The sequence below is a fragment of the Diadema setosum genome, chromosome 10 (assembly GCF_964275005.1).
Source record: "Diadema setosum chromosome 10, eeDiaSeto1, whole genome shotgun sequence".
NCBI lineage: Eukaryota > Metazoa > Echinodermata > Echinoidea > Diadematoida > Diadematidae > Diadema > Diadema setosum.
This window is the reverse complement of record NC_092694.1, coordinates 19,387,659-19,412,547: the sequence shown is the minus strand read 5'-3', so window position 1 is coordinate 19,412,547 and position 24,889 is coordinate 19,387,659. Positions and strand designations below refer to the sequence as shown.

Sequence of the window (24,889 nt, the reverse complement as noted above, 5' to 3'; positions counted from 1 at the left end):
AACATTAGGTCCAAACTCGGTTATTCACCGGAAATACAATTAACACATTATTTTCAGCCTCATACTGCATTGTGCAGTAAAACATCTACATTACGTTAAGCTTTTTTTTTTTCCTCGTGTAAGCACACAAAACCAGATATATATATATATATATATATACATACAGGTATTCGTGAGATAACTGGAGGACGACAACTTTCTTGGATAACTGTCATCATCAGATCTGTAAAACGTGATATGAAGCTTTGCGTTGTGATGTTAATTATCTAAAGTTGTTGTTTGTTTTTTTCCAGTCTGCACGATTAGCAAAAGAGACTACCTTTGATTTCAAGATAAGATCCGCTTGCGGGCATTATTTTGAAGGTCAACAATTTATGAACATCACGTCGTAGTGATATGCCTGCTGGTCGAAAAACGAATTCTGCGTACTTTATACGAAGTTACCGATTTACATATTTCTCAATTTTAGATGAACGAGACTGGTAAGGGTTTTATATTCCTGCTTTTGTGTAGGTGTCAGTAATTCGCATCAAAAGAATTACTCGCGTCAGTATATGCAACTCGAGGAATATCAATGTTGCTGATGTATCCCCTTAGAGTTGTCTCCCTTTCTTTGTGCCATACTATCCAATTTCATTTATCCGAAACTATATGTATTTGCAATTTGATGCATTTTATTGTAAATACCAGAATAGTACGACTTTTTATTATTTTACTAAACACATTGAATATATCAGTCTATGTAGAATCTGGAGCCCCAGTCTTTCATGTTTCAAAGTTTATACTGAAATCAGTCTCAGTCAATAATTTATCTGAAATGTTTTAGTCTGCCTTTTACTTTATTCTCATCGATGTTGGTAGATTTGCCAACAACTTACCTTGAGTTATAATCTGATGTGTGGCATTTTAACATGTATCGTATGTCAAAAAAGGTTGATTTCTGCAACGATCTAACCAAGATGTGAAATCATAACTGATGGTATTACCTACATCTTGTAGAAAACCTCTTTCAATTTGCATCAGTGGTCACAGAGAAATTGGGATCTTTGAAAAGCATTCCGTCCAAGTTTTCAAAGGAAACATATTGACCATTGTGTTCACGTCCTACAAATACCAAGTTGTTCACTGTATTCTCGCACAAAATACCTCTTGAAAAAGAGACCGCTTGTTCTGTTCATTTCCAACTAAAGAAATGAAAAATGAATAACATCAAACAGAAGCTGATTCCCGAGTTTTCCAAGTGTTGGTAGGGTATAAAAATAAATGATTGAAAAAGATCTTAAACCAATTTAAAGCCATGGAAAACTAGATTGAACTCTTCCTTCTTTTTGGCTTTCTGTTTGGTTTTCTTTTGTTTTGTTTTTTACATCGAGATGATCATGAACAATAATGTTTTCATTTTTGCATATCTATATATTTCCGTATTGACATTATATACACAAAATTTGAATCAATTTGTTTGCTGCCCTGAAAGTTATGAGAAAAATATTTTCATTCGTAATGGATGCCAAGAACATCAAAGGGCTAAACTTGGGAAAAAAAAAGAGAGAAAAAAAAATCGCATCCATTACAAGTATCCAAATCTTTTGTTCTTTTCTTTTCTTTTTGTGGACACTGAAACATATTCACTGGGGTTTTCGGCAAGACGTAGGTAACATAATAATATACCCTGAAATTGCATTTCGATTGTGTAATCATTTTTGAAAGTTATCAATGTGTAAATTCGATTGTATTTCTTATACCGTATATGTCAAACACCGCGGAACGCGTGGGGGGGGGGGGAGGTGTTGGCTGGTCAAACACATGAAAATGTTCCGCGGCTCCTGGTTTTACCTTGGATTGACACTAAAGCTGAAATGAAATTCTTTAGGATGGTGTTCATACGAAATCATTCGTACAATGTTTCGCAATACCTCCCCAAGGAAAAGTAAAATTTTTCTCTTTTTCTATTTGCCCGATTCAGATGTAATGTTGTATGTAATAAGCCAATGTATTAGCGTAACACAGACCACTGTATGTTGGGAGGAGAACGGAAATGCAACGTGCAACAGTTGCATTCGGAAGTCGTATTAATCAAAATTGTCATGGACCTGATGGCTGTTTTTTTTTTTTTTTTTTTTTAAACCTGCATGTACAAATATGGGAACTTTTTCATTTTTCGTTTTTGTTTCGTTTTGGTTTGTTTTGTTTTGTTTTTTGGAAGGGAGACTTAAGATCAGCTCAGATATCACACTGGAAATATTGTTAACGAGTCAATAAAATTTCTTTACTTCGTGTTGGAAAAAAAAAATCACGGCAATCTGTCTTGTTAGTGTAAATGAATATATATACATACAACAACATATAAACAAAATCAACCTCGGCGTAAAATCATACTAATCTTAACTAAGCTCGATTTTACCCGATTTGACATGGAGGTTGATTTTGTTTATATGTTGTTGTCATTGTAGATTCTGAAGGTCATTTCGCCCGAAAGCCAATATAGTTAACTGTCCTTGCACCGCCCTGCCATGTTCTGGTTAAGTACATTAATGTCACTATATATATATATATATATATATATATATATATATATATATATATATATATATATATATATGTATATACATATATATATACACATACACACACATTGCACTTACATGTATGTGTATTCTGTATACTTACGTGCGCGTTTCATGCATTTAACAATGCCAGTATTAATCCGAGTTGTGTTGTAGGTACGTTAATGTATGTAGAGCATGCAAGTTTTTCATGATTACATGTATGCCTGAATGGCAGATGATTGCAGCAGCAGTGATCACTAAACTGTCAGCCATGAACTATGACCGGTACAGCTGCAAAGCAGAACTAGAAATGTCGCTATGGCGACTGGTATGCCTCCGCCATAATGCATGATTTTCCCAATAAGTGTATAGTACAATGTCTTCACAATGTGTGATGACAGTTTCACCTAGCTGGCAAAATGTTGAAATGACAGGTTTGTCAGAAATGTTTTGAATGTTCACTTTCCTTGAACTAGGTTTGCTATAATTGTCTAAGAGTGCAGGTACATGTATTTGGGGAATTGAGGATTTTTACTTGACTTTTGACCGACCCTTATATTAAATTTATGCACCGAGTAATTTTCAAGGTATGAAGAAAAAGTGTAATTACAGTATAAAATAAACAGTGAAATTTTGAGGAGTTGACCTTGACCTTTGACCCTGACTATTGACCCCTAAATTCCCTAGATAATCCCTACCAGTCAGCACATGTGTGTGTACCAAGTTCCATGAAGATACATTGAACCATTTGTGAGAAAAGAGAAATTGTAACATTTTCACCTGACCTTTGACCTTATGAGATGAAACTCTCTCTGGAGAATCTTTACTCAGTAGTATATGTCTACACTAAGTGTCAAGAAAATACCTTTGGGCATTGCATAGATATGGGGGAAATAGCAACATTAATAGCATTTGACCTTGACCGTGACCTTTGACCTCTTGCCAATTCCACTATAAAACTAGTTTTGAGTTATCACGGAAACATAAATTCTAGGATTTGACCTTGATCTTTGACCTTTGACCTCTGTCCGATTTCACTCAAAAACTAATCAAGTAATTGTCCCATCCTATATCATCCTTGGACAAAGTTTGGTGAAATTTGCTCGATCCAGTCTTGAGTTATTGCATAAACAGATACAATTTCATGATTTGACGTTGACCTTTGCCTTCAGCCGATTTCACCAAAAATCTAATCAAGTAATTGCCCCATCATACTTTTACTTGGACCAAGTTTGGTAAAATTCCAGTCAATATTACTCAAGTTATCACGTAAATGAATGTGGACGGACGGACGGACAACCCGAAAACATAATGCCTTCGGCACCACTTCGTGGCAGAGGCATAAAAACACACTGAACTATTGGCTCGGCTGTGGCTCTGTATGGGTCTCTGGCCGCAATACAGTTTAAATCTACCACAGGAAAGAAAATTGGTAGCTGCTGACGACATTAGACAGGTGGCCGCTGCTCTGTACAGGATTTTTACGAGATTTTCCTCGGGGGGGGGGGGGGGGGGATTTTTCAGTAGCCGCTGCAAAAGATTGAACTGTATATCCTACAAATAATGAATGTTTATGAGTGCAATGAACAGAATATTTTATGAGGTGAAAGATGAAATGGTCCATTCAACTCGGCTGCTCGGCTGAATCAAAGATTTCATCTTTCATCTTTCACGGAATGAAATATTCTGTCAACTGCACGAATGTAAAACTGTATTATTTGTTTCATGTAACGCCTGAAATAGATCCTTGTCATATGAAGTTTTAATAATAATATTTAGAAACAAGAGAGAATCTGAGATTGCTCACTGAGCGCTTTATGCTAGCGTGCTGTTGCATACACACACTGCAAACGCAAACGTTTTATACGCTTAGGCCTGAATTCACGAAGGTGGTACAAATGAAACCATGGTCTAAACCATGGACAAAAACCATGGAGCGCCAAGTGTTGCATGGAATATTTCGTCACGAAATCATTCATTTCGTCGATGAAATGATTATTTTGTTAAGAAATGACTACATTTTGTAACTAGATGAACATTTCGTCCACAAAATGATAATTTTGTTAACGAAACGGTCATTTTGTCGACGAAATGATCAATTTCGTAACGAAATATTCCGTGCGACACTTGGCGCTCCATGGTTTTTGTCCATGGTTTAAACCATGGTTTCATTTGTACCACCTTCGTGAATTCGGGCCTTAGTGTGCCGGGCTCTCGGCATGCGTGCAATGGAGCAAATCGTATGGATCCAAAATTGCACGGATGATAACATCATAGTGAATTGGAACGAATGATCAATGTCAAACAACTAATCCAATGACAAGGATCTATTTAGGTGTTATATAAAATTGTATATCATCATGTCACAATTCTCTGGTACAAATGTGTAAAACTTACAATGTAGTATATTGTAGGCCTACATGTATATGCAATGTGAAATTCTGTGGAAATTTCAAAATGTTTACGATCCTATTTGATAGTATAAAAATGGGAGCAATTAACCTAAGCAGTTATCACTTCTTGTACACAGAGCTAGGAATCACAGAACCAGGTCTCCATCTTTTTTTTTCACACAAATTTTATTCCAGCACCGTCTTATAGACATATTTAGAGAGGCAGAGAGTTTAACATACATTATGGTGTCATCTTCTTACATGACACCATAATGTCTGACATAAGCATTACCAGAGATAGCCTGACAGCAGAAATGCAAGATTAGTGCACCGTATTTGACATAATTTTAGGTATAACTTAAGATTACACATAAAATTTGACAGTGCAATTATTATGATGTAAATCATGTTGATACACACTTCAAACGCAGGCAAAAGAAAATATTTGAACAAAAATGCTTTCAGGTTATTATACCCTGCAGTGTTGCTAAGTCCACCCGACAACTCTTCCCATTTGTACATGTACATGTTGTCTATTCCTGTCTTGTCTTTGACAAGTAGTTGAGGAAATTAGAATGGATAAACCTAATCAACTCTTTCAAAAGGTGAAGCAGGAAATACATGAAAAAAAAAAAATATATATACATATATAATAGCACATGTCAACGATTTCCAGCTAAAGCGGTGCATGCTCTATTATGATGTACACTTTGTTTTAATGATGCAACTATTACTGGGAAGAGAAGGAATAAGCAAGCACAAACATAAGATAAACATGTGCAAAGTGTTATACAATGTATGTAATGTAATACAACCTTTTCATTCAAAAATTATTTGTGCGTCTTTGTGCCCTGTATCCTTTGATAAAAACACACACACAAAAAAGCTTCAAAATAAAATTCTTGTATTCTTGGATTAGCACACCCCAGTGCCATCATGCCCATCTTCCCCCTCCTCCTCCTCCACCCCAGTTTCTCTCTGCTCCTTTCATGCATTCAGATCAGTGATTTACCTGTGAATGGCCATACTTGTTACTTGCACATACAAATAACAAGATTCACTGCGATGAGTACTGGTATATTATGAGTCAATACAATATTGTCAGATGTCTTGTTCCCCATCTTCACCTCTTGTGGATCTAAGTGGGTCAAAGTGGGTCAAAAAGACTCATGTCTGAAAATATGTGTACACCAAGCATTAGAGCTTCCATAGAAAAGAAAGCAAGAGAATCGTTGTGGCAACCTCTACAATTCAAAATAACAGGCTCTCCGATAAACACCACAAATGAGGATACATTGTCCATGATTTTGCCAACTTGAGCCCAACATCCTTCACTCTTCTGTGGCAACCTTCTTCAGCAAATCAAAAAAGGCCTAGGATACAAGACAAAATAAACGAATGTGTGCCTGAACCCAAAAGAGACAGACATTGTCAAATGTGATTATGTCATACCATAATATTGTACAGTACATCCTGAAAATCATCTGTACACACTTTGTCAAAAAAACAAAACAAAAACCCCCCAAAAAACCAACAACTTGCAAAATCAAGAAGAAGAAGCTGTTAATAGGTAAGAGAAACAAACGTAATTAGGTCAACAAAATTACAGTATATGAAAGTACATGTATCAATCTTGTTCCATGTTATTTATGGTTTGTAAACATAAAATCAACACAAAAAGATACAGCATGGCATTCCTACACCATGTAATTCAATACAGTAGTGAATTTAGCGTTGCAATCTGGTTAACGTGAAGTTTTTCTCCTTCAAAATTAAAGATTGATTGTGGATGTCTTGACCTATGACTAATAACTGACATGACTTGATTGTATGGTACACATACAAATTGTACTTGTAGAAATTTGTGCGACAAGATGCATTACATCATGTGTCCGAGTGGGTGGGGGTGAGGACAAGAAGAGATCTTCCTTTGATAACTCACGTATTAAGTACAGCAAGGCCAATGTTGTTTCACTATATTTGTCCAAATTGAATTACTATAATATTAATAATTTTATCTCGTAAGTCCAGATTAAAGACACATTCTTCACAAACTCAAAGCATACACTCTTCATGTTTTCTCTTCTACAACATTTATGTAAACATTCTTGGGAACATTGTATCATTCCACAGGCAATGATGTTCAGCTTTATACATACACAATTACACACTCAACAAACGATTATATCGACTGACTCATATTGGTTATTCACATGATACACACACAGGGCTTGGCCTCTGATTGCATGCAAAGTATCGCAGTAACTTCAAATCAAGAATAATTACACAGCCCTTAAGAGAAAACTGGCCAAAAATCTGACAGATTTCCAGGCCATAAGCTATAAACACCATCAAGAAATTACAAAAAAAAAAAGCAAGTAAACAAAAGCAAACAAATTAAGGCAGATAATACATATTTCTGCCTTTACCCTGTATGTAAAATTTGACAGCATGAAGGATCCTCTCTATTCAGCTGTGAGGCTCTTTGCTCATCTTATCTGCTTCATCTCAAAAGTTGTGATCCAATAATTTAGTTTACCCATTTTCTTGGATCCTGTCTGAATGTACTTGGGTATCTTAATCTATACACACAACTACGAGCATTCCTAGAACAACATCATTAGACAGACAAATCATGGCTTCAGAAAGTACAATACATGGGTCATACTTACATAGGACTCTTGCTTGAATGATATCACGAAAGTCAAACTGTCACTTGAATTTTGTTAAGCTTATGATCCAAATTTCCATTCACACATAACAAATGGAAAGCGATGATTAGCTACAAAATTTGTGAGAAATCATATAGTTTCATTGAGTGCAACTGAAATTTTCCTTCAGTACAAAATAGCATGTAATGACATAAAAATGAATGTGATATACCTTACTTAACAAGACCCTCTCCACTAGCTAGTGCAATTCTTTTTCACCAGTAATACACCATACTGATTTCAAATCCCTTTGAATATATCAAAACATCATTACCTCTCCACCACACTGTAACATCTTCCATATTTCAATTTAATCTTTCAGCCACCTGAACAAAAAGTTATAACGTATGTATATCAAGATACAAAAATGTACACACTGGTTCCACGAATAAACAATACTGGTGTAATGCATATACTGTGTTTCAATATCTGTCCAATCATACAGACAACCTATAAGTTCTTCACTCAGAGTGAGTCTCCATCAATCTTACATGGAAAGTTGTAAAGATTCATTCTTTGACCCATTCCACACAAGAATGGTCCCATACTTATAATGAAAATATATCAGTAATTGTGGAGTCACAAGAAATCTAGACTTTTAGAGGGGGCTACAGTAGGACAAGGACAATCCATGAATAAAGAGCACCATCACAGGAAGAAAACAGACAGAGACAGAGACAAAAAAATTCAGAACCAGGTCAAGTGCTACACTTGCCATTGAGACTATGTGTTCCGTCTGCCATTCATACACCAGGCGCTGGAAGGATGAAACCTTTCAAGTCGGCTCATAGAGAAGCACCCCAGTGACTACGCTCTGCCAAGCACCATGGCCAGAAGAGCCATTCTGACATACATGCCACACTCTGCCTGTCTGAAGTATGCTGCTCGGGGGTCAGAGTCCACAGCAGGACTGTCAAAGAAGAAGAGAAAGTCAGACCATGCAAAAATTACACTCTAACTCTATGGTCAGAAATGTTGTCCATCCTCACTGACAGTCACCATGGTATACTGATAAACATGGAAGTGGCAGATTTTGTTGATCTAATGCACAAACTATCAGTAGGAGAATGTAGTGAGTGTAATTGGTGACAGTGTAAAATGTCCCCAGCCCTCATCCAAGCCTACTCAAAAGGCAGTTAGTTGTAAGTAATGACACAATACATGAAAGCATTGGATAAGATACTAAAAAGATACTAAACATTTCTTTTCACACATCATAGAGCATGCTACAGGTTAAACTGCATACACAAGCATATACCAATAATGGTAGGCCATTCCACAAGTCAACAGTGTGACATTTACCAGGCAATGAACATGATGATCACATAAAAAAAAAAAATAAAAAAAAATAAATAAATAAGGAAAGGTCACAATCATTGTTAAATATAAGGCAAATCATACATAACCTTTGAAGTAAAAAAATACTGCAGTCTGTCATGGGTGAAGTTTTGAACTCACCTGATTTCATTAACCCTGGGCAATGGATGAAGAACCACCATCTTCTCTTTAGCCTTGGTCATGATGTGAGGAGTGAGGACCATGCGATTATTACACTAAAACAGGAGAGAGAGAGAGACAGACAGACAATGGGCAGTCAATACTGTGCTTCTTATAACCATGCCTATGTTGTACAGAATTTGATTATCTCTTACGTTCCTATGGTAGGTGTAGTTACTACATTGCAATATCACCAATGACAAAGATACGAGAGCTGCCACTTACAAAATGGCATAAACAATAATTAAACAAAGTCTGGCATGATGACCACAGTGATCTCACAATCTATATCATCACCATCGTCATCCTCATAATTGAAAACACCATCGCCATCATTAAGACCGAAATCATTAGAATCAATAGCAGGGTGCTTCATAAGCACTTGCCTGACTGCCAAGGGCAAGTAAAAATCAAAGTTGGGCAAGTGTTTTGGAACAATGAGAAAAGGTTTGAAGCCACGCTTTTCTCACTTTTTCCTCCATATAAGCCCACAAAATTGATCACACAGAAGTCCAATGATAATGACTGTTTCATGATGCAATGCACTAAAATTTCATTTCAGCAACTTTCCAACACATGTTTAATTTACAAGAAGAAGCCCCAATGCAATATAACACCAACTCTTGATCGAACCAAGTTTGTTACTCTAAAGTGTGATGTACATTCAAATGATTGTGTTTCATTAAGCCCTTGACTTATAGTAGTGATTTTCTCTAACATTTTCTTTATTATTGGACTTTCTTTTCGGGCCAGTAAAATTAATGTTCCAGCAAGTGTTCTGCAACAATTTGAAAAATCTGCTTTCCCGACTGAGCAAGTGGTAAAAAAAAGTTATGTAGCACCCTGCAGTAGCATCATCATAATCATCCCATCTTAGGGTAGCTTGGCTGACCTTCTCATACTCCTCTTCACTGTGGAATCTCTCTCGCTGTACTCTGGTCATGTAGAGGACATCTGTGTCTGGTAGGGCCTCCTCCAGGCTAGAGAACTCCTCCTACAGGGGTCAAATGTCAACCAGGTCGGGTCATTAGCATTATAAACACAAAGTCAATGAAAGACAAGATGTCCTACAGGATTTTACCAAAATACAATGAAGCTTTGGTTTACCGGGAAATGGTTCACCCATTTTAATTGGTCTCGTTCCCAGCCTCACTCCCTTCTCCCATGCAAGATTGAAAATAGAAGAAAAGAAGTGGTTTCATTCTAGTAACAAAATGCACATGAAAGCAGATATAACACACATAAGACAAAATTACACTTTAATCAATGTTCTTTTTAACTACTTCTACATGATAAAAAATCGCATTGCAGCTCAAAACCACACCAGAAAACTTGACTCCAAATATAACCAAAAACTGGAAAAATTCTGCAAATGCTTTCCCTTGAAACTCACCTGGGGGATTCCCCTGGAGGCTACATAGTCTCGGATATTCTGAGGCATCTTCAGGCTGTCCACAGAGACATAGCGCAGACTGACTTTGTAGAGGGTGAGAAGGCGGGCCAGGGAGTGCACTGTCCTTCCATGCTTTAGGTCTCCTACCATGGTGACCTGAAGAGGAAGATTAGTAAAACATCAAGTACTTAAACAACCACTGTTACAACTTGGACACACAAGGTACAAGACACACCCTTCATTTAATGTCAATTGAGTCTAGAAACACACTCATGTACAGTATATACCAAATCTTTCATAAAAAAATAACATTCTATATACAGGTAGAAACACAGTTCCTGTCTAATTTTCTTTTTCCTTGACAGCACTTCAGGCATCACTGAGTCAAACAGAGCAAACAGAGCAAAACACATAACATGATATCATTATCATGAATGACAGTCACAAAATGCATTATATGAGAACATTACACCAATCCCCCTTCCCATGATTAAAAAAAAAGAAGACAAAAAACAAAACAAAACAAAACAAAAACAATAAAAAAGGAGTCACCACTTACATACTCTCATTTATGTTTAAACAATATACTGCATTGAACATAAAAAAAAAAGAAGATGTATAGTTAAAACAGTCAGTTTGAGGGGAGATTGATCCTTTGTTATACATACAGTCAGGTTGTTGACTGTGCCGATTTCTTCTCGGATAGTGAAGACATCCAGGAGGGCCTGTGTTGGGTGCTCCCCCACCCCGTCTCCAGCATTGATGACTGGCTTACGACACACCTTGGCTGATGCTTCCACTTTCCCAGGCTCAGAATGGCGAATGACCAAAGCGTCTGAATAGCTTGCCATCATTTGAACAGTATCTTTATGTAGAGGAATATGTGAGAACATATGAACTAATCTGCACGGTTTCATAGAGTACAATATATACCTGGTCCACAAAAAAAAAAAAAAAAAAAAAAAGGGCTTGCAAAAGAAAAAAAAAGATGGCTTACAAAAGCTTGGTTTGCTTGTGAGGAGCTATCGTGCACTACATTGACTGAAAACAGACTGACAAAATGTGAGAAAGGCAGCTAACACGACCAAGGAGACTGCCCTTACCTGCTAAACTTTCTCCTTTCTGGTGTGATGATGTGCTGGCATTGAAGTGGATTACACTACCTCCAAGGCGCTGCATGGCGGCCACAAAGGAACTTGCAGTGCGGGTGCTGGCTTCATAGAACATGAGACTGATCACCTTGCCCTGAACACACACCATAAATACCAACATGATTTGGGTTAGTAACACTGTCATATTTGTGGATTTTAAAGTGTGTATTCCTGATAGTGTAAACAGACAATTTGAATGAAAGTTTAATATGGAAACCTGACTTTATCAAACATCATTGCTTGAACAAATATCTGATGATAAACAATATTTTCCTGTGTAGAAACCAGTCAAACTTACCCTCAGCACAGGGTCCAGGACCTTATCTTTCTGTACACTCATACGCATGTTGTGGGCCACATTGAAGAGATAATGAAGCTATGGAAAAGAAGAAGTAATAGATCTAGTCAACAAGGAATCCAGGCATTTTTGGTAGACCAACTAAACAAGACAGCTTTAGTCTACAATTACATGCCCAATCCATCTTTTTCTACAATTAATATGAAACAATGTGGACATGTATGACAACATGCAGCACACAAAGACACATTCCATTCAGCTACTTTTGTGTTTGTTCGCTTGTATGTTTTTAATCCAAATTTTTCTTTTTGCTAGAGGATGAATAAGTTGTACTTGGCTCTGGATACTTGGAGTCCACTGTTAAGTAATACATTTTCTTGACATAGTGCAAAAAATCAACGTAAGTTATAAAAACATCAGAGTGGAATCTTTATGCAATATCTCCCCACAACAGATTTTTTTCACCTGAAATTCTTTAGTAAAATATGACTTTAAATGAAAATGTTCAGAGCTTGTAGCAATAGTCAGTGTGAACATGAGACACAATGAGTTGAATCTACCAAGCACTGGACAGAAGGTGGATGTAAACAGAGGCTTGCAACTAATCAAAATTTATCTAAATATCTCCTCAGCATAGTTTGTCTGAAAGGCATTGATGTATATAATCTTCGCTTTACAGTACATAAACACATGACAGGTTACGAACTAATAATCCATTCAATGTTAACAAAAGAGGATATGTAAACAGCACCCTACCTAACACTTAATAAGGGTGTCACACAAAAATGCACAGACAATTTTCTATCAAAATCAATTATTGCCACTAAGTGTTCTTCCAACATGTAAAAAAAACCCCAAAACAAAAAACCTGATTTTCCATAATTACTGTGAAACCACAATTGCTTTGTTTTGATTTTTTTTTTGGTGAATTTCACGAGAAGCAAAAGCGTCATGAAAATAAAATGCACGTGAATGTGTTTGTCTACACAATGCAGTGAACGCCAGTAGTGATATGCCAACATTTAAAAAAAAAGAAAAAAAAAAAAAGAGGCTGTTGGCTCCAATTTGCTAAAGATTCATGCCACTAATGTTTCTTGTTTCACAGTATATCATGTGACACACATCATTGTGCACATCTGTGAAACTTCACGATACATATGCATTAAACACAGCAAATGAGCAGACAGTAGAGAGAAAAAAAGTCAACTCTACACAAATGTGCTGCATAAAATATTCACACAAACCAATTACAATTCCCATTTCTTTCGCTTCACAACAAGAATATACATACATAAAGCAATGTCATATACTTGGGTCTCTAAACCATCATAATTCTGTAAGTCAGATTCCACTGAGTTTGATAAGAGATCATAAGAGTGTAAGATTCACCTGTTCCTTGGTCATCTGAGCTGCACTCAGGATGTGCTTTCCAGCCAAAGAGTGCCCTGATGTAGTGAGAGTGGGAGCTGGTTGGAGGGGAGTGAGTGGGGGTGCATCGCCATGGGAGTACGGGGAAACGGCCCCCTGAGGGGAGGTGTAGAAACCAGCACGTCCACTCCCAGAAGGAACCACAGGCGGTGACATCAAGTTAGAGTCTGTACCAATGGAGAAAACAATGTACTTGTTATCCTAGTGCCTGATGTGGGTATCCATGTGATCAGAGATTGCTTTCTAGGAAGAATCATTCAATGGCCATGTACCAAATGAGCATCCTTGTTTACTGCTGCAGATGTGGGGCCTTTTTTCTTCTGTGACTGAATTCAGAAGAAATTATGCTTCCTGATAACTAAATATCCTTCACTGGAGTAGTAATAATTGGTGATCACTATACAAACCCCAATGCACTTCTCTACAAACCCACCTGCCACCAAAGAAAACAATGTACAAACTATTCCTATGAGCACACAATACAAAGATCAATCTGTTTCTATAATGTAATCCTTCATCAAATGAAATACAATTACATGTACACTATACAAGGATTACTGTTTTTATGCACCATGGTCAGTGAAGCTTGGCTACTACAGCAGTTGACTTACCAAAGCCAAATTATAGCCACATATTGCCTATAAAAGCTTCAAACGCAGAGGTGCAAGAGTCAAAGTTTTTTTTTTTCTAGATTTTAACACGTACGGACTCAGCCACATGGTCCACGGACTGAACAAATCATAGCCGTATGCTGTGTAGCTACATTTTAACCTACTGAGGACGAGTCCCAAGTATGCTCGGGCAGATGTCCATGGGATATGTGTATTAAATAGCAAAATCAAACCGTCCTGAAAGGGTTAAAGCCAAGTGCCACCAGGCCTTAGTCACATATCAAACTTTCTGTCTCTGAAATAGATGATGCAATGACCATTTGTGTTCTGTGCTAATGAATACATGATTGTAACACACACACTCCGCCCCTTTTCTTTTTTCTAAGAGAGCATCAAGTCATTTCTCTTTTATAAGGGTTTATGTTGTTGTAGAGTACAGCAACGTGACAGTGCAGAAGATGATCACTTTCCACACAATGTAGCACAGAAAGCTCCAGTATTCTATTAAGAGGAAAACTTAAAAAGGTACCTACCATACATGCTCTCTGACACTCTGTGAACCCTGGGTGGAAGCTGGAACCTGGTCTCTCCATCCCTACCAATACGGTGGGGGGATGAGGGGCGTGAGGAGGGGCGTGAGGCAGGTCTGGAGGAAGGCTGAGGGTTTGGTGTGATCTGCACAGAAAGGGGTGCAGGCTGGGGAATGCCATCGGGCATGAGGCGTACATCTCTGCCATACCCTGGGGATACCACAACCTGTAAATCAGAGAGAATGGGAGACAGAATGTTGGCTCCTTCATCAGCTGACAGTAACCTAAATCCCCTTATCAATTTTAGAATACCTGTATGACAAAATGTTTAATGTCCCCTCTGCTAAGTCATTGGAGCATCACATGGATAATTTCACATAATTACAATTCTAGCAACTCTAACCATGACTTAAACTCATGACATAGGAAAATATGCAAGTTGAATTGTTTTTCACATATCCGTTCGAACCCTGCTTCTTAAAGAGTGGGCTGGAAAGGTCTAGCAGGTGGGACATGATATCAATCAACAAGGCAAGTGCCATAATGTGTCTTGCCCATTCGCGTACGAGAAATTGTACGTAAATGGGATACAACAGATTAAAAAAAAGAGATATAACAGATAAAAAGAGATATAAAAGGGTAAAAATTTATGGCAAAAAAGAAATGTGCCATAAAAACTTAACATTGGGCCCTTAAAGTTTGTTGACCCCTGCTTGTGACCTTTGACCTTGTGGTGACCATCCACTCCCAAAGGGACATCTACCATCCAAGTTTAGTCACAAACTGACCTATGGATCAAAAGTTATGACCCATAATAGAAACGCGCCATAAAAACTTAACATTGGGCTCTAAAAGTTTGTTGACCCATGCTTGTGACCATTGACCTTGTGGTGACCATCCACTCCCCAAGGGACATCTACCATCCAAGTTTGGTCACAAATGGAGTTATGGATCAAAAGTTATGACCCATAATAGAAATGCACCATAAAAACTTATCATTGGGCCCTACAGTTCATTGACCCCTGCCTGTGAGCTTTGACCTTGAGGTGACCTTCATATATGGTAAAATGTGAAACTTTGTATGACCCCTCTTCCCTCGAAGTTTGATTGCAATTGAAGCCTAGAGTAAATAGTTATTGAAGTTTTTGTAGCGTTACTGACAGACGACGAACGGACGGACGACGGATGGACAGACGCCACAGGCGATCCCTTAGTCTCCACTCACCTCCGGTAGGCTCGACAAAAATGAAATAGAAGAGATCTGTATTCAATTTCACTGGTACTAAAAGAAAAAAAAATTAAGCGCTAAAGTGGGCCTCGGGTTGAAAAAGGTTGAGAGCCACGGCATCAGAAGATCCTTTATCAAAGCAATGCAGGAAGTTGAGTTACCTGTCCATCCACATACGCCACTTCACCTCGCAGCACCACTCTCCTGACTGCTCCCTTGACTCTACGCCCTTCAAACGGGGTCCACTTGCTCTTGGTGTGAGCCATGGCGGATGGGATAACCCAGGTCTGGTCCAGATCAACATCCACATAGGTATCCTTCTGCTCTGGGAGGCTAAAGATGCGTCTTGGGTTGGTGTGTAGACGAGTGATGATATCCTGAAGAAGAGATGATATGTGTGGCGCTCCGACAAAATGAGTCATAAGTCGCACGGGGAGTTTTCCCGTAATGAGCCGAAAATGAAGGGGAAGCACTACTCGGGTCAAAATTTTTTTATGACGGATTTTGATTCCTTTATGTTTTATCTGTTTGTACAGAAAATTTCAGCGTGTGAAAATGAGTACAAGTGTCTCAAATCACCGTTTTTCTGAGACAATTTTTTTCGGTTACATTTTTTTCGAACGCTCGCCTTTGCGTTGCGTTTCGCACCTATTGTTCTTGCCAGATCGAGACTCCGCCTCCGTTGCTAGGGTGTATGCTAATGAGGCATTGCTCTTGACCCCTTTGAAGACAAAACAAAGCATGGTGCGCGCGGCGGCGTCGGCGGCCAAGCGGCGAGGGCTATAGAATTACGCAATAATAGTGAGCTGACCAAGGCTATTGATTGCATGACCAGCGAGTTTCGTTTGATACATGCACTCCATTTCAATGAGTGGTGATTGACATGACGCACAAATCGCACTGAAAAAAAAAATAATTCCAACGAACGATCACGCAAAATTTATGATACTTTATCTATGAGCTAATACAATGATCACATAATTATCGAACTCGAAACCTTTTTATGCGTGTGTGTACTTTTACAACGGTTATTAATTGGCCTCATTAATGAATTTGTTCAAATAATCATAACTTTCGTTCCCTGGTATGTGACTTGCTGTTTAAAGTTCATCTCTGGAGATATAGTAGGGCCTAAGTTGTCAATTATTTTCGTTTTTATAAAGTCGACAATTTGTGTGATAATTCGCCAAATGTATGATAAAAATGCGTACTATTATTTCCCTGGTTAATGAAACTTATTGCCTTATTTCTTATGATGGTTTGGGCCGTGACGGCATGGAGAGAAATCGGAAGACAAACATTATTAATGCCCAGATAGCTCGTGTTCCCTTTGGACGATATTCGACTCTAGTCATCTGTGTATTTTTTAGAAGTAGGACCTATTTGAGAAAGGGACAGAAAGCTGTGTCGCTACTCAAAAGTGTGCTTCTTCATTTTGTTTTGTTTTTTAATCAGAATGTTTGTAATGATAGCTGTTTGCCGTGTATTGCGTGTAGCTGACATATGAGAGGTCAAGTCTGCAAAGAATTGGGTTGGCTAACAGCTTTGCCAAGTAGCAGCGCTAATTGCCCATTGAATTGCGTATTCTGAGGAATTTCGAATGAAAGAACTCGGACGGCAATGTTCACGCCTTGTATCCGAGTAAACCCCGCATCAACGAAGCCTTAAACAATGAAAGGTAAACTTCCTGCTATCAAGGGGTGGATAATCACGCAACCAGTATTCTTTCTTCGCCATTGATAGCAGAATCAGTGACGGAATGGGGCAACAGTGTTGGAGGATCGGCATTATGTCTTCTAATTTGTAAAGGAATTTTTCAGTCTCCTTTTGTGTTCAGAACCACAGTCAGTGACGCTAACTTACTCTATCTCCTACAAGCTATCGTTACCATCTTAAAACGTGAATTTTATGAAAGGCTAAAAGTGATCACGGAATCAGTTCTTTCGCGTGACACATGCAGGCTTTTATAATAGCATACCAAGCTTAAATCGTTTACCTGTATAGAAAGGGCGGGGATACACACTTATCGCAATCATCCGGATTTGAGAGTGATACACTCTACTACTTTTCTTCATCTTTCCCCCGACAAAGACCATGGTAATTCAAAACAAACAAACAAACAAACAAACAAACAAACAGTTGATTTATATCAGAACGTAGAGATTTTTTTTTGTGTTTCATGTATGTATAGGTCATCTTTGGATGTATAGTAGGCATTTGTTGTCGTTTTTACAGCGTTTCCTAATAAATGCCTATAGCGAAAACCCAACAAAACTTCTATCAAGGAGGGAAGGGAACTTAAATTTAAATATCACATAGTTTACAGAAATCAGACATGTAAATAAGGCAATCATATACATCCGCACGGCCGATTGTAATCTCTTACTTTGATTATCAAACATGATTGCCTGCATTTACGTGCTTTTTTCTAATTTCTTGAACTTTGCCTGATTTTCTCTCTTTTTTTTAAAAAACAATTGCTCGAAACATTTAAAAATCGTAACACAGTCTGCTATCCCACAACATAATATTCCATGATTTGTCACTTATTGTTGGTCGGGTGACGCCAAATGTTGGAATCTCGAGCGATGATACACGGCATTTTGTTTGTTGGTTTTCGTCTCATCGCTCAAAAGAATTTTGACTACGATTACAAGACATAACGATAACTGATGGTTTACAGAAGTGATCATCAATTCAGTAAGGATTAGTGAAGTCATGAATTCACTTTACCAATCATGACTGTCTAATCGAACTACGACATTGTTTGGGTAACCGCGCCTTTTTATTCTCATAGTTCAAACTAATTCTTGACATAATCAAAACAAATAATTCTTTATTAAATTTCTCAAAATACTCAAAAGACGGCCTAAGTCAAAACTTTCTACAAAGATTGCCTATACGGCAATCTTTACTAGCCTAAACAAGTTTTCTAGAGCTATCAGTTCCCCCTATGACAATGACTTCGATCGCGTTTTGAACTTACCGTATCGAACTACTTTCAAAACAGCTATTACCTTTGTAGTTCGATTAATAAACCAGTCTTTGAATTCATAATCAACATTCGTTATCGTAACAATACAGTAACATAGTACTGCATGTCAATAAAAGTTGGAAAATGTAAATGCTATAATAGTAGCGCAAAAAAAAATGAGTAACGATTATCTTCATACATTCTAATTCCTAGTGATGTCGCTACGAAAATGACACATGGTTTGGTTCAAGCAAATAAAAGTAATAAGGAATGGGATATACTTCTAATGATAGTACCACGCCGTACAATGCATTTCACTGTATTTTGTAACATTTGGTTACGTTTTTGTGCGCTTTACGTACGGAAAATAAAAGGCAGATTGGTGCTATTAACATGCTAACACGCAACGCATTCAAAATGTTTTTTGAAATACACTGTATACAATATAATGTTTTAGTATACGGTTTGAAACTTTGAATTTGCGAGTCCTTTATGAAATTATAAGCAGGGTTATTACATTATCAAGCAAAAATCAAAGTATTTAGGGATTCGGATTTGCGCAGGAGACTAACAGTGCTATATATGGCGATCGTTCGCAACAGAGACAATCCTCTTCAATAGATATACAATGTAATTCTGTTTTCATGAATTGAAAGAGAAACGAAAAGAAGTCAACTTTTTAACTTCATTTAGCTTTCTCACCAATTGAACTTGATTTGATCTGCCATGCATGATATCGCTGTGTGCTCTATTAATTATATTAAATCATTTAATCGGCGTGCTTGTTTTTTATGCAGAATATCACAGGTAAGTTTAATTCATTGAAGTTCATAATGTTTGTACATACTATGGCGTGTTCGTTGTTTTCTATTTTCATCTTTATAATATATCACGTGTCCATTAGCTGATTCTGACCACGAAAATATGGCGACTGTTTAAATGCGGAGCATGTACTGGAAAACTGTAATGTATCCTGCCAGTATAGACAAACTAATTTCTAGTCTATCCCCGCTTAAAATTGAAATGAAATTGAACAAAAAACAAAAAACAAAACGAAGTTCGACTTTCAGTAGATTTCAACCGTTTTGTATAGTGCCTGATTCATGTAATGGACACAATTCTTTAGCACATAAGCAAGCACACAACTTTCGTGAATAGATGTGTCTTAATGATTGCATCTCATGGAAGAAAACTCGTCTCCTTGCCTGAAATTTAGCTTCTTCCTGTTCAAGCTCGCGTGAAAGAAATAGTTGAACATCAATCGCAATCATTAAGAGAGGCACATCCTTAGAAATAAGCACAGGAGTACTGAGACACACTACGAAATAAAAACGGGCCTTTTATCGCTATTGACAACGCATGACATTGAAATGCTTTTTTTTTTTTTCCTTGGGGGAGGGGGGTAATACAATTGATTATTCTGAGGTTCGTTAATCACACAATGAAATATGGTTTGCTATTAGCTTAGGTTCGTTAACAAGAAAATTAAATGCGGTTCCTTTCCGGTAGTTCTTTACCCGAAAGTAATCAAGCAATCTTTTTTTTTTTTCTGATAAGGTTTGTGAACACAAAACGAAGTGAAGAAGGCCTAAGTATTAATTCCGAATATTTTTCAGTATTATTATTTATGATCCACTTCTCAAACGCAGAAAGATTGTAACTGCACATGTGATGTAAAAAAAAATAATTCCGCTTAAGCTATGCAAGTTAGTTGTTTTTTATATGCTATGCTATTAGAAAAGTGACTGAGAATCATTGTAAACCCAACTTGAGCTGTCAAGCCTACATCAACCTTTGCTTCTGATACGTGTAATACGTGCAGCATTGGCAAGCGTGATAAGCGATAATTACTGTGCACGCAACGCCTATAAAGGAAATGTGCCTTTAATATGGTGGGAATTCATAATGTTACGGCTGTATACAGCTGCAGCAGAAAAGACGCGAAAGCAGTTTTTGATGCTCTGCAACATTACGACCATGTGTGTAATTTGAGGGTTTTAAGTACACGCAAAGAACACGATCTCAAAAGACGACTATCGTTAATAAACTTCATTGACTTTTTCTACCGATGCTGTCTTTTGAACCCCCGCTTAGAATAGGTTCTCAGGTTCTGTTTAATAGGTATTGGTACTTGCTAAACGCATCCTCTTTAGTTTCCATTGACAACAACATGGGAGGAGAATGGAAGCGATGAACGCCCTCGCTAAAAGACGCTTCTCGTAAGACGCATTGCGTGCCCGCCTACAATAGGTTCTCAGGTTCTATTTAGGTATTGGTACTTGCTAAACGCATCCTCTTTAGTTTCCATTGACAACAACATGGGGGGAGAATGGAAGCGATCAACGCCCTCGCTAAAAGACGCTTCTCGTAAGACGCATTGCGTGCCTTCTTTTCTTTCTACTGTTTCCTATTGTTTGTGAGTTAAAAACTTGCGGCAAACCACAACGGAGCCGGCACACAACGCGTACCGACTCATTCATGCGGCGGCAGCGGCACGGACACAAACGCGCCGAAGTTTACATTCGGGCTGCCGTATTGGTCAGAATCGTTAATGATAGACCTGTCCTGCGATTGGTTGATTATCTTACATACCCAAGCTATCGCCTTATACGGTAGTGCGTGCGATGGAGCGTAAACGCCGTCGCTAAGCAGGACAGTTTTATTGTTTCGTCCCGTGAAAGAAACAGGTTGTGGCCATGAACATAGCCTGAACTTTGAGAGCGATTTTCTCCGTTATTTAGAAAATCAACTGACATAACAAACGTGGTTAATATTCGTTTTTATGATCTATAGGGATGTCGAAATGAGTTGTATTACATATCAGTGTAAAGCTTAGAGTCTGTAGAATTCACTTATAGTCATAACTACGATTTCATTTTTTGCGACTTTTGACTCATTCCGACGGAGCGCCACACATATGTGAAAGTAGAAGAAATATGTAGACTTACACATGTATTAATACCTATATTCAATATATACTTGTCTACTGAATATTCTAATTAGGTGATCCGAGTATCCTCTTGGATCACCTTCTGTATCTGTACGGATTTATTCTTCTTCTTGATTTCTCCCCAAAAGTTGTGCAGAGGTTAACTCGAAAAGTTCTTCGACTATCAATTTCGAACTTATACCATATATGTATCAAATCTCAAAGACGACAGATTTAATATATCATTATTGTGATTGGTCGACCGTGACGTCACTATGGCGTCATTATATGAAATCACATCTTCATTCATATCTCACTAATGGAATAAAATTTCTCAATGAAATTTACATCTCATATAGTTCAAGTCAACCTCTTTCTTCTCATATTCTCAAATTTCATGTTTACACTTAAAACGTACGCGCACGTTGAAATGTTGACATGCTCCAATTGAGCTTGAAATTTTTTTGCACACGTTTCAAATCATTTGGAGCATTTTTTGAAAAACTGAAAAAAATGGACAGACGCGTACGCGCGTGCACATATACCCACGCGCAGCTCATATACAATGGAAATTCCCCGTTTTTTGACATGGATCGGATGTCTAAAATGTGAAGGAATAATTCTGCCAAGTTTCATGTCAATCCGAGTCAATATGATGTCATACGGGCCCGTCAAAGTTGAAATTCCGCGCGTGCGCGTCAAAGGCGATATACAGTGCAACTATGCCAAAAAACCACCAATTTTAAATCTGCTTTTACTTGTCAGGATGGACGGTAACCCCCCATTTTCTTAACATATTCTAAAAGCTGATGAGTTGTACATGTCATTTCATGGGTTGGCGATGCTGGAAAAATGATTAAAAGATATCAAATTTCTTGATAAAATAAAAAAAAAGAGTAAATTTTCAAAATGACGTCATCAAATTTCAAGTTCACTCAAACGTATCTCACTTATCCTTTGCCGATTTTCACCCAGATTTCAGAATGTTGCATATTTATTAAATGCTCTTTCATTAATGTAATATCAAAATTTTGATTGGATGACGTCATCATCTCATAAAAATGGATTGAAAGAAACCTTGTCAAATTTGACCAGTTTACGTGTTATCTCTATGGGAGTGCAGTTTTTCTGGAAATGAAAATTGACACGACTATCTTTTTCGAGCACTAGCTCACTTTTCCTTCGGTGAATTTCTCCCAGATTTTAATATGTTGTAGCGGAGACTTTGGGAGTGTGCCCTCCGTTTTTTTATACAACTTCGGGATCACGTCGAAAAACTTGGTTGAAATTGGCACTTGGCTTCAATGTAGCGTCATTTTGCTTAATACACAGAGCCTATGGGGGATGAAATAACTCAGTGGATATCGCATCCGACTTTTAATCTATAAGTTCCAGGTTCGAGGCTCATCCCTGCCAATTCTTTTGCTCTTTTTTAAACACTTTTTTTCCTTCTTTTCTTTAGTTAGTCTTATTCTCCCTTCCAACTTTATCTTTTTCTGATTTTTTTTATTCTTCTCCTTCAAATTTCTATACAATACCTAAACTGTTTCTTTATTTTTCTTTCTTCCACTTTCTGTGCAATAGATCAAGAACAACAAGTCCTATCAACCCCATATTTTGCACATGTTTAGTTCATGTCATGAACATCATTTCATACAATAACAACTACTTCCTCTCTCCCTTCCTAACTTTATGTTTTTCTGATTTTCTTATTCTTCTCCTTCAAATTTCTATACAATACCTAAACTGTTTCTTTATTTTTCTTTCTTCCACTTTCTGTGCAATAGATCAAGAACAACAAGTCCTATCAACCCCATATTTTGCACATGTTTAGTTCATGTCATGAACATCATTTCATACAATAACAACTACTTCCTCCGACACCATCCTGGGTAGGTAAATTAGGGTCAAAGGTCAAAAGTGTTTAATCCTGTATCTCCGTGAATACATGTCTTACCTTTCCCACATTTTGCACACGTAATGACCATGTTGCAAGAATCATTTCACAAAATAACAACTTTTTGCTCAGATGCCATCTTGGCTGTGTAAAGTGGGGTCAGAGGTCAAATATACTTTATTCTGTAATCTCATTAGTGCATATGGTATCACCCTCATATTTTGCACACACATGGACCTCGATAAGTGGATCATTTTGTAAAATAATGACGCTTTGGTCGGACGCCATTTTGGCTGTGCAAATGAGGTATTATCTCTTTAGTACGGGAGTACATTTTTTCTTGAAATGAAAAATGACATGACTGTCTTTATTGAGCACTAGCTAATTTATCCTTCGATGAATTTCTCCCAGATTTTGATATGTTGCAGCTGAGACTTTGGGCTACCGTTCATGCGCTCCATTTTTTATTGGAAGTCCAGATTACGTCCAAAAACCTGGTTGAAATTGACGCTTAGCTTCAATGTCGGGAGCCCTGTCTTCCTTTCTCTGACTTTCTTTGCAATAGCTCAAGAAAAACACCCTTTAACCTCCATATTTTGCACATGTTTAGTCCATTTCAAGTAAACCATTTCATAAAATAATAACAACTACTTCATCAGACACTGTAAGACAGGTAAATTAGGGTCAAAGGTCATAAATGTTTCATCCTATATCTTGGTGAATATCTGTCCTACCTTTGCCATGTTTTGCACACGTATAGATGGTGTCGCAAGAATCATTTCACAAAATAACCACTTTTTGCTCAGATGCCATCTTGGGCGTGCAAAGTGGGGTCAAAGGTCAAATATACTTCATTCTGTATCTTCGTTATAGTGTATACGGAATTTGGTACCAAAGATGGCAGATCTGACTCCCTTTTCTAAATGAGAATCCAAACATCACACGGCCAATGTCCCTAAACATAGATGAAACCTGTATGGTCATGCCTATTGGGATCAGGACTCAATATCACTGATTTCCGAATAGAGCGGATCACCTAATTTGTCAGTGTTGACAAATTCCAAGTCTAGTTCTATATAATGCTTCCTTCACAAATTTTAATCCACAGCAATTTACAACCTTTCCAAGGATGGAAATTTAACAGCATTAGCTGTCTGATGCTCAACTTAGGACCTGATGCCAAAACATCTTGTGCTTCAGAACATCTGGCTGCAGAAATACAATGGAAAAGTGACATACAAAGGGCATCAAAGGCCTTTTGAAACACAATTAGTTTGACTACACTCCTAACTTTGTATATTCG

At 37.7% G+C, this 24,889-nt stretch overlaps 1 protein-coding gene across 1 annotated transcript in view; it reads right to left on the bottom strand.

The window, feature by feature from the left end:
* Positions 1 to 5,106: 5,106 nt before the first annotated feature.
* LOC140234038 (multifunctional protein CAD-like) overlaps positions 5,107 to 24,889 on the bottom strand; it is a 56,003-nt gene continuing 36,220 nt past the window's right edge. Inside the window, exons 30-39 of the mRNA XM_072314120.1 lie at positions 15,948 to 16,163; positions 14,562 to 14,784; positions 13,379 to 13,584; positions 11,990 to 12,067; positions 11,644 to 11,785; positions 11,209 to 11,405; positions 10,541 to 10,696; positions 10,040 to 10,141; positions 9,109 to 9,203; positions 5,107 to 8,560 (exon numbers count right to left, since the gene is read on the bottom strand). Of these exons, the coding sequence (XP_072170221.1) occupies positions 8,458 to 8,560; positions 9,109 to 9,203; positions 10,040 to 10,141; positions 10,541 to 10,696; positions 11,209 to 11,405; positions 11,644 to 11,785; positions 11,990 to 12,067; positions 13,379 to 13,584; positions 14,562 to 14,784; positions 15,948 to 16,163 (1,518 nt within the window). The 3' untranslated portion in view covers positions 5,107 to 8,457. The remainder of the gene's footprint in view (positions 8,561 to 9,108; positions 9,204 to 10,039; positions 10,142 to 10,540; positions 10,697 to 11,208; positions 11,406 to 11,643; positions 11,786 to 11,989; positions 12,068 to 13,378; positions 13,585 to 14,561; positions 14,785 to 15,947; positions 16,164 to 24,889) is intronic.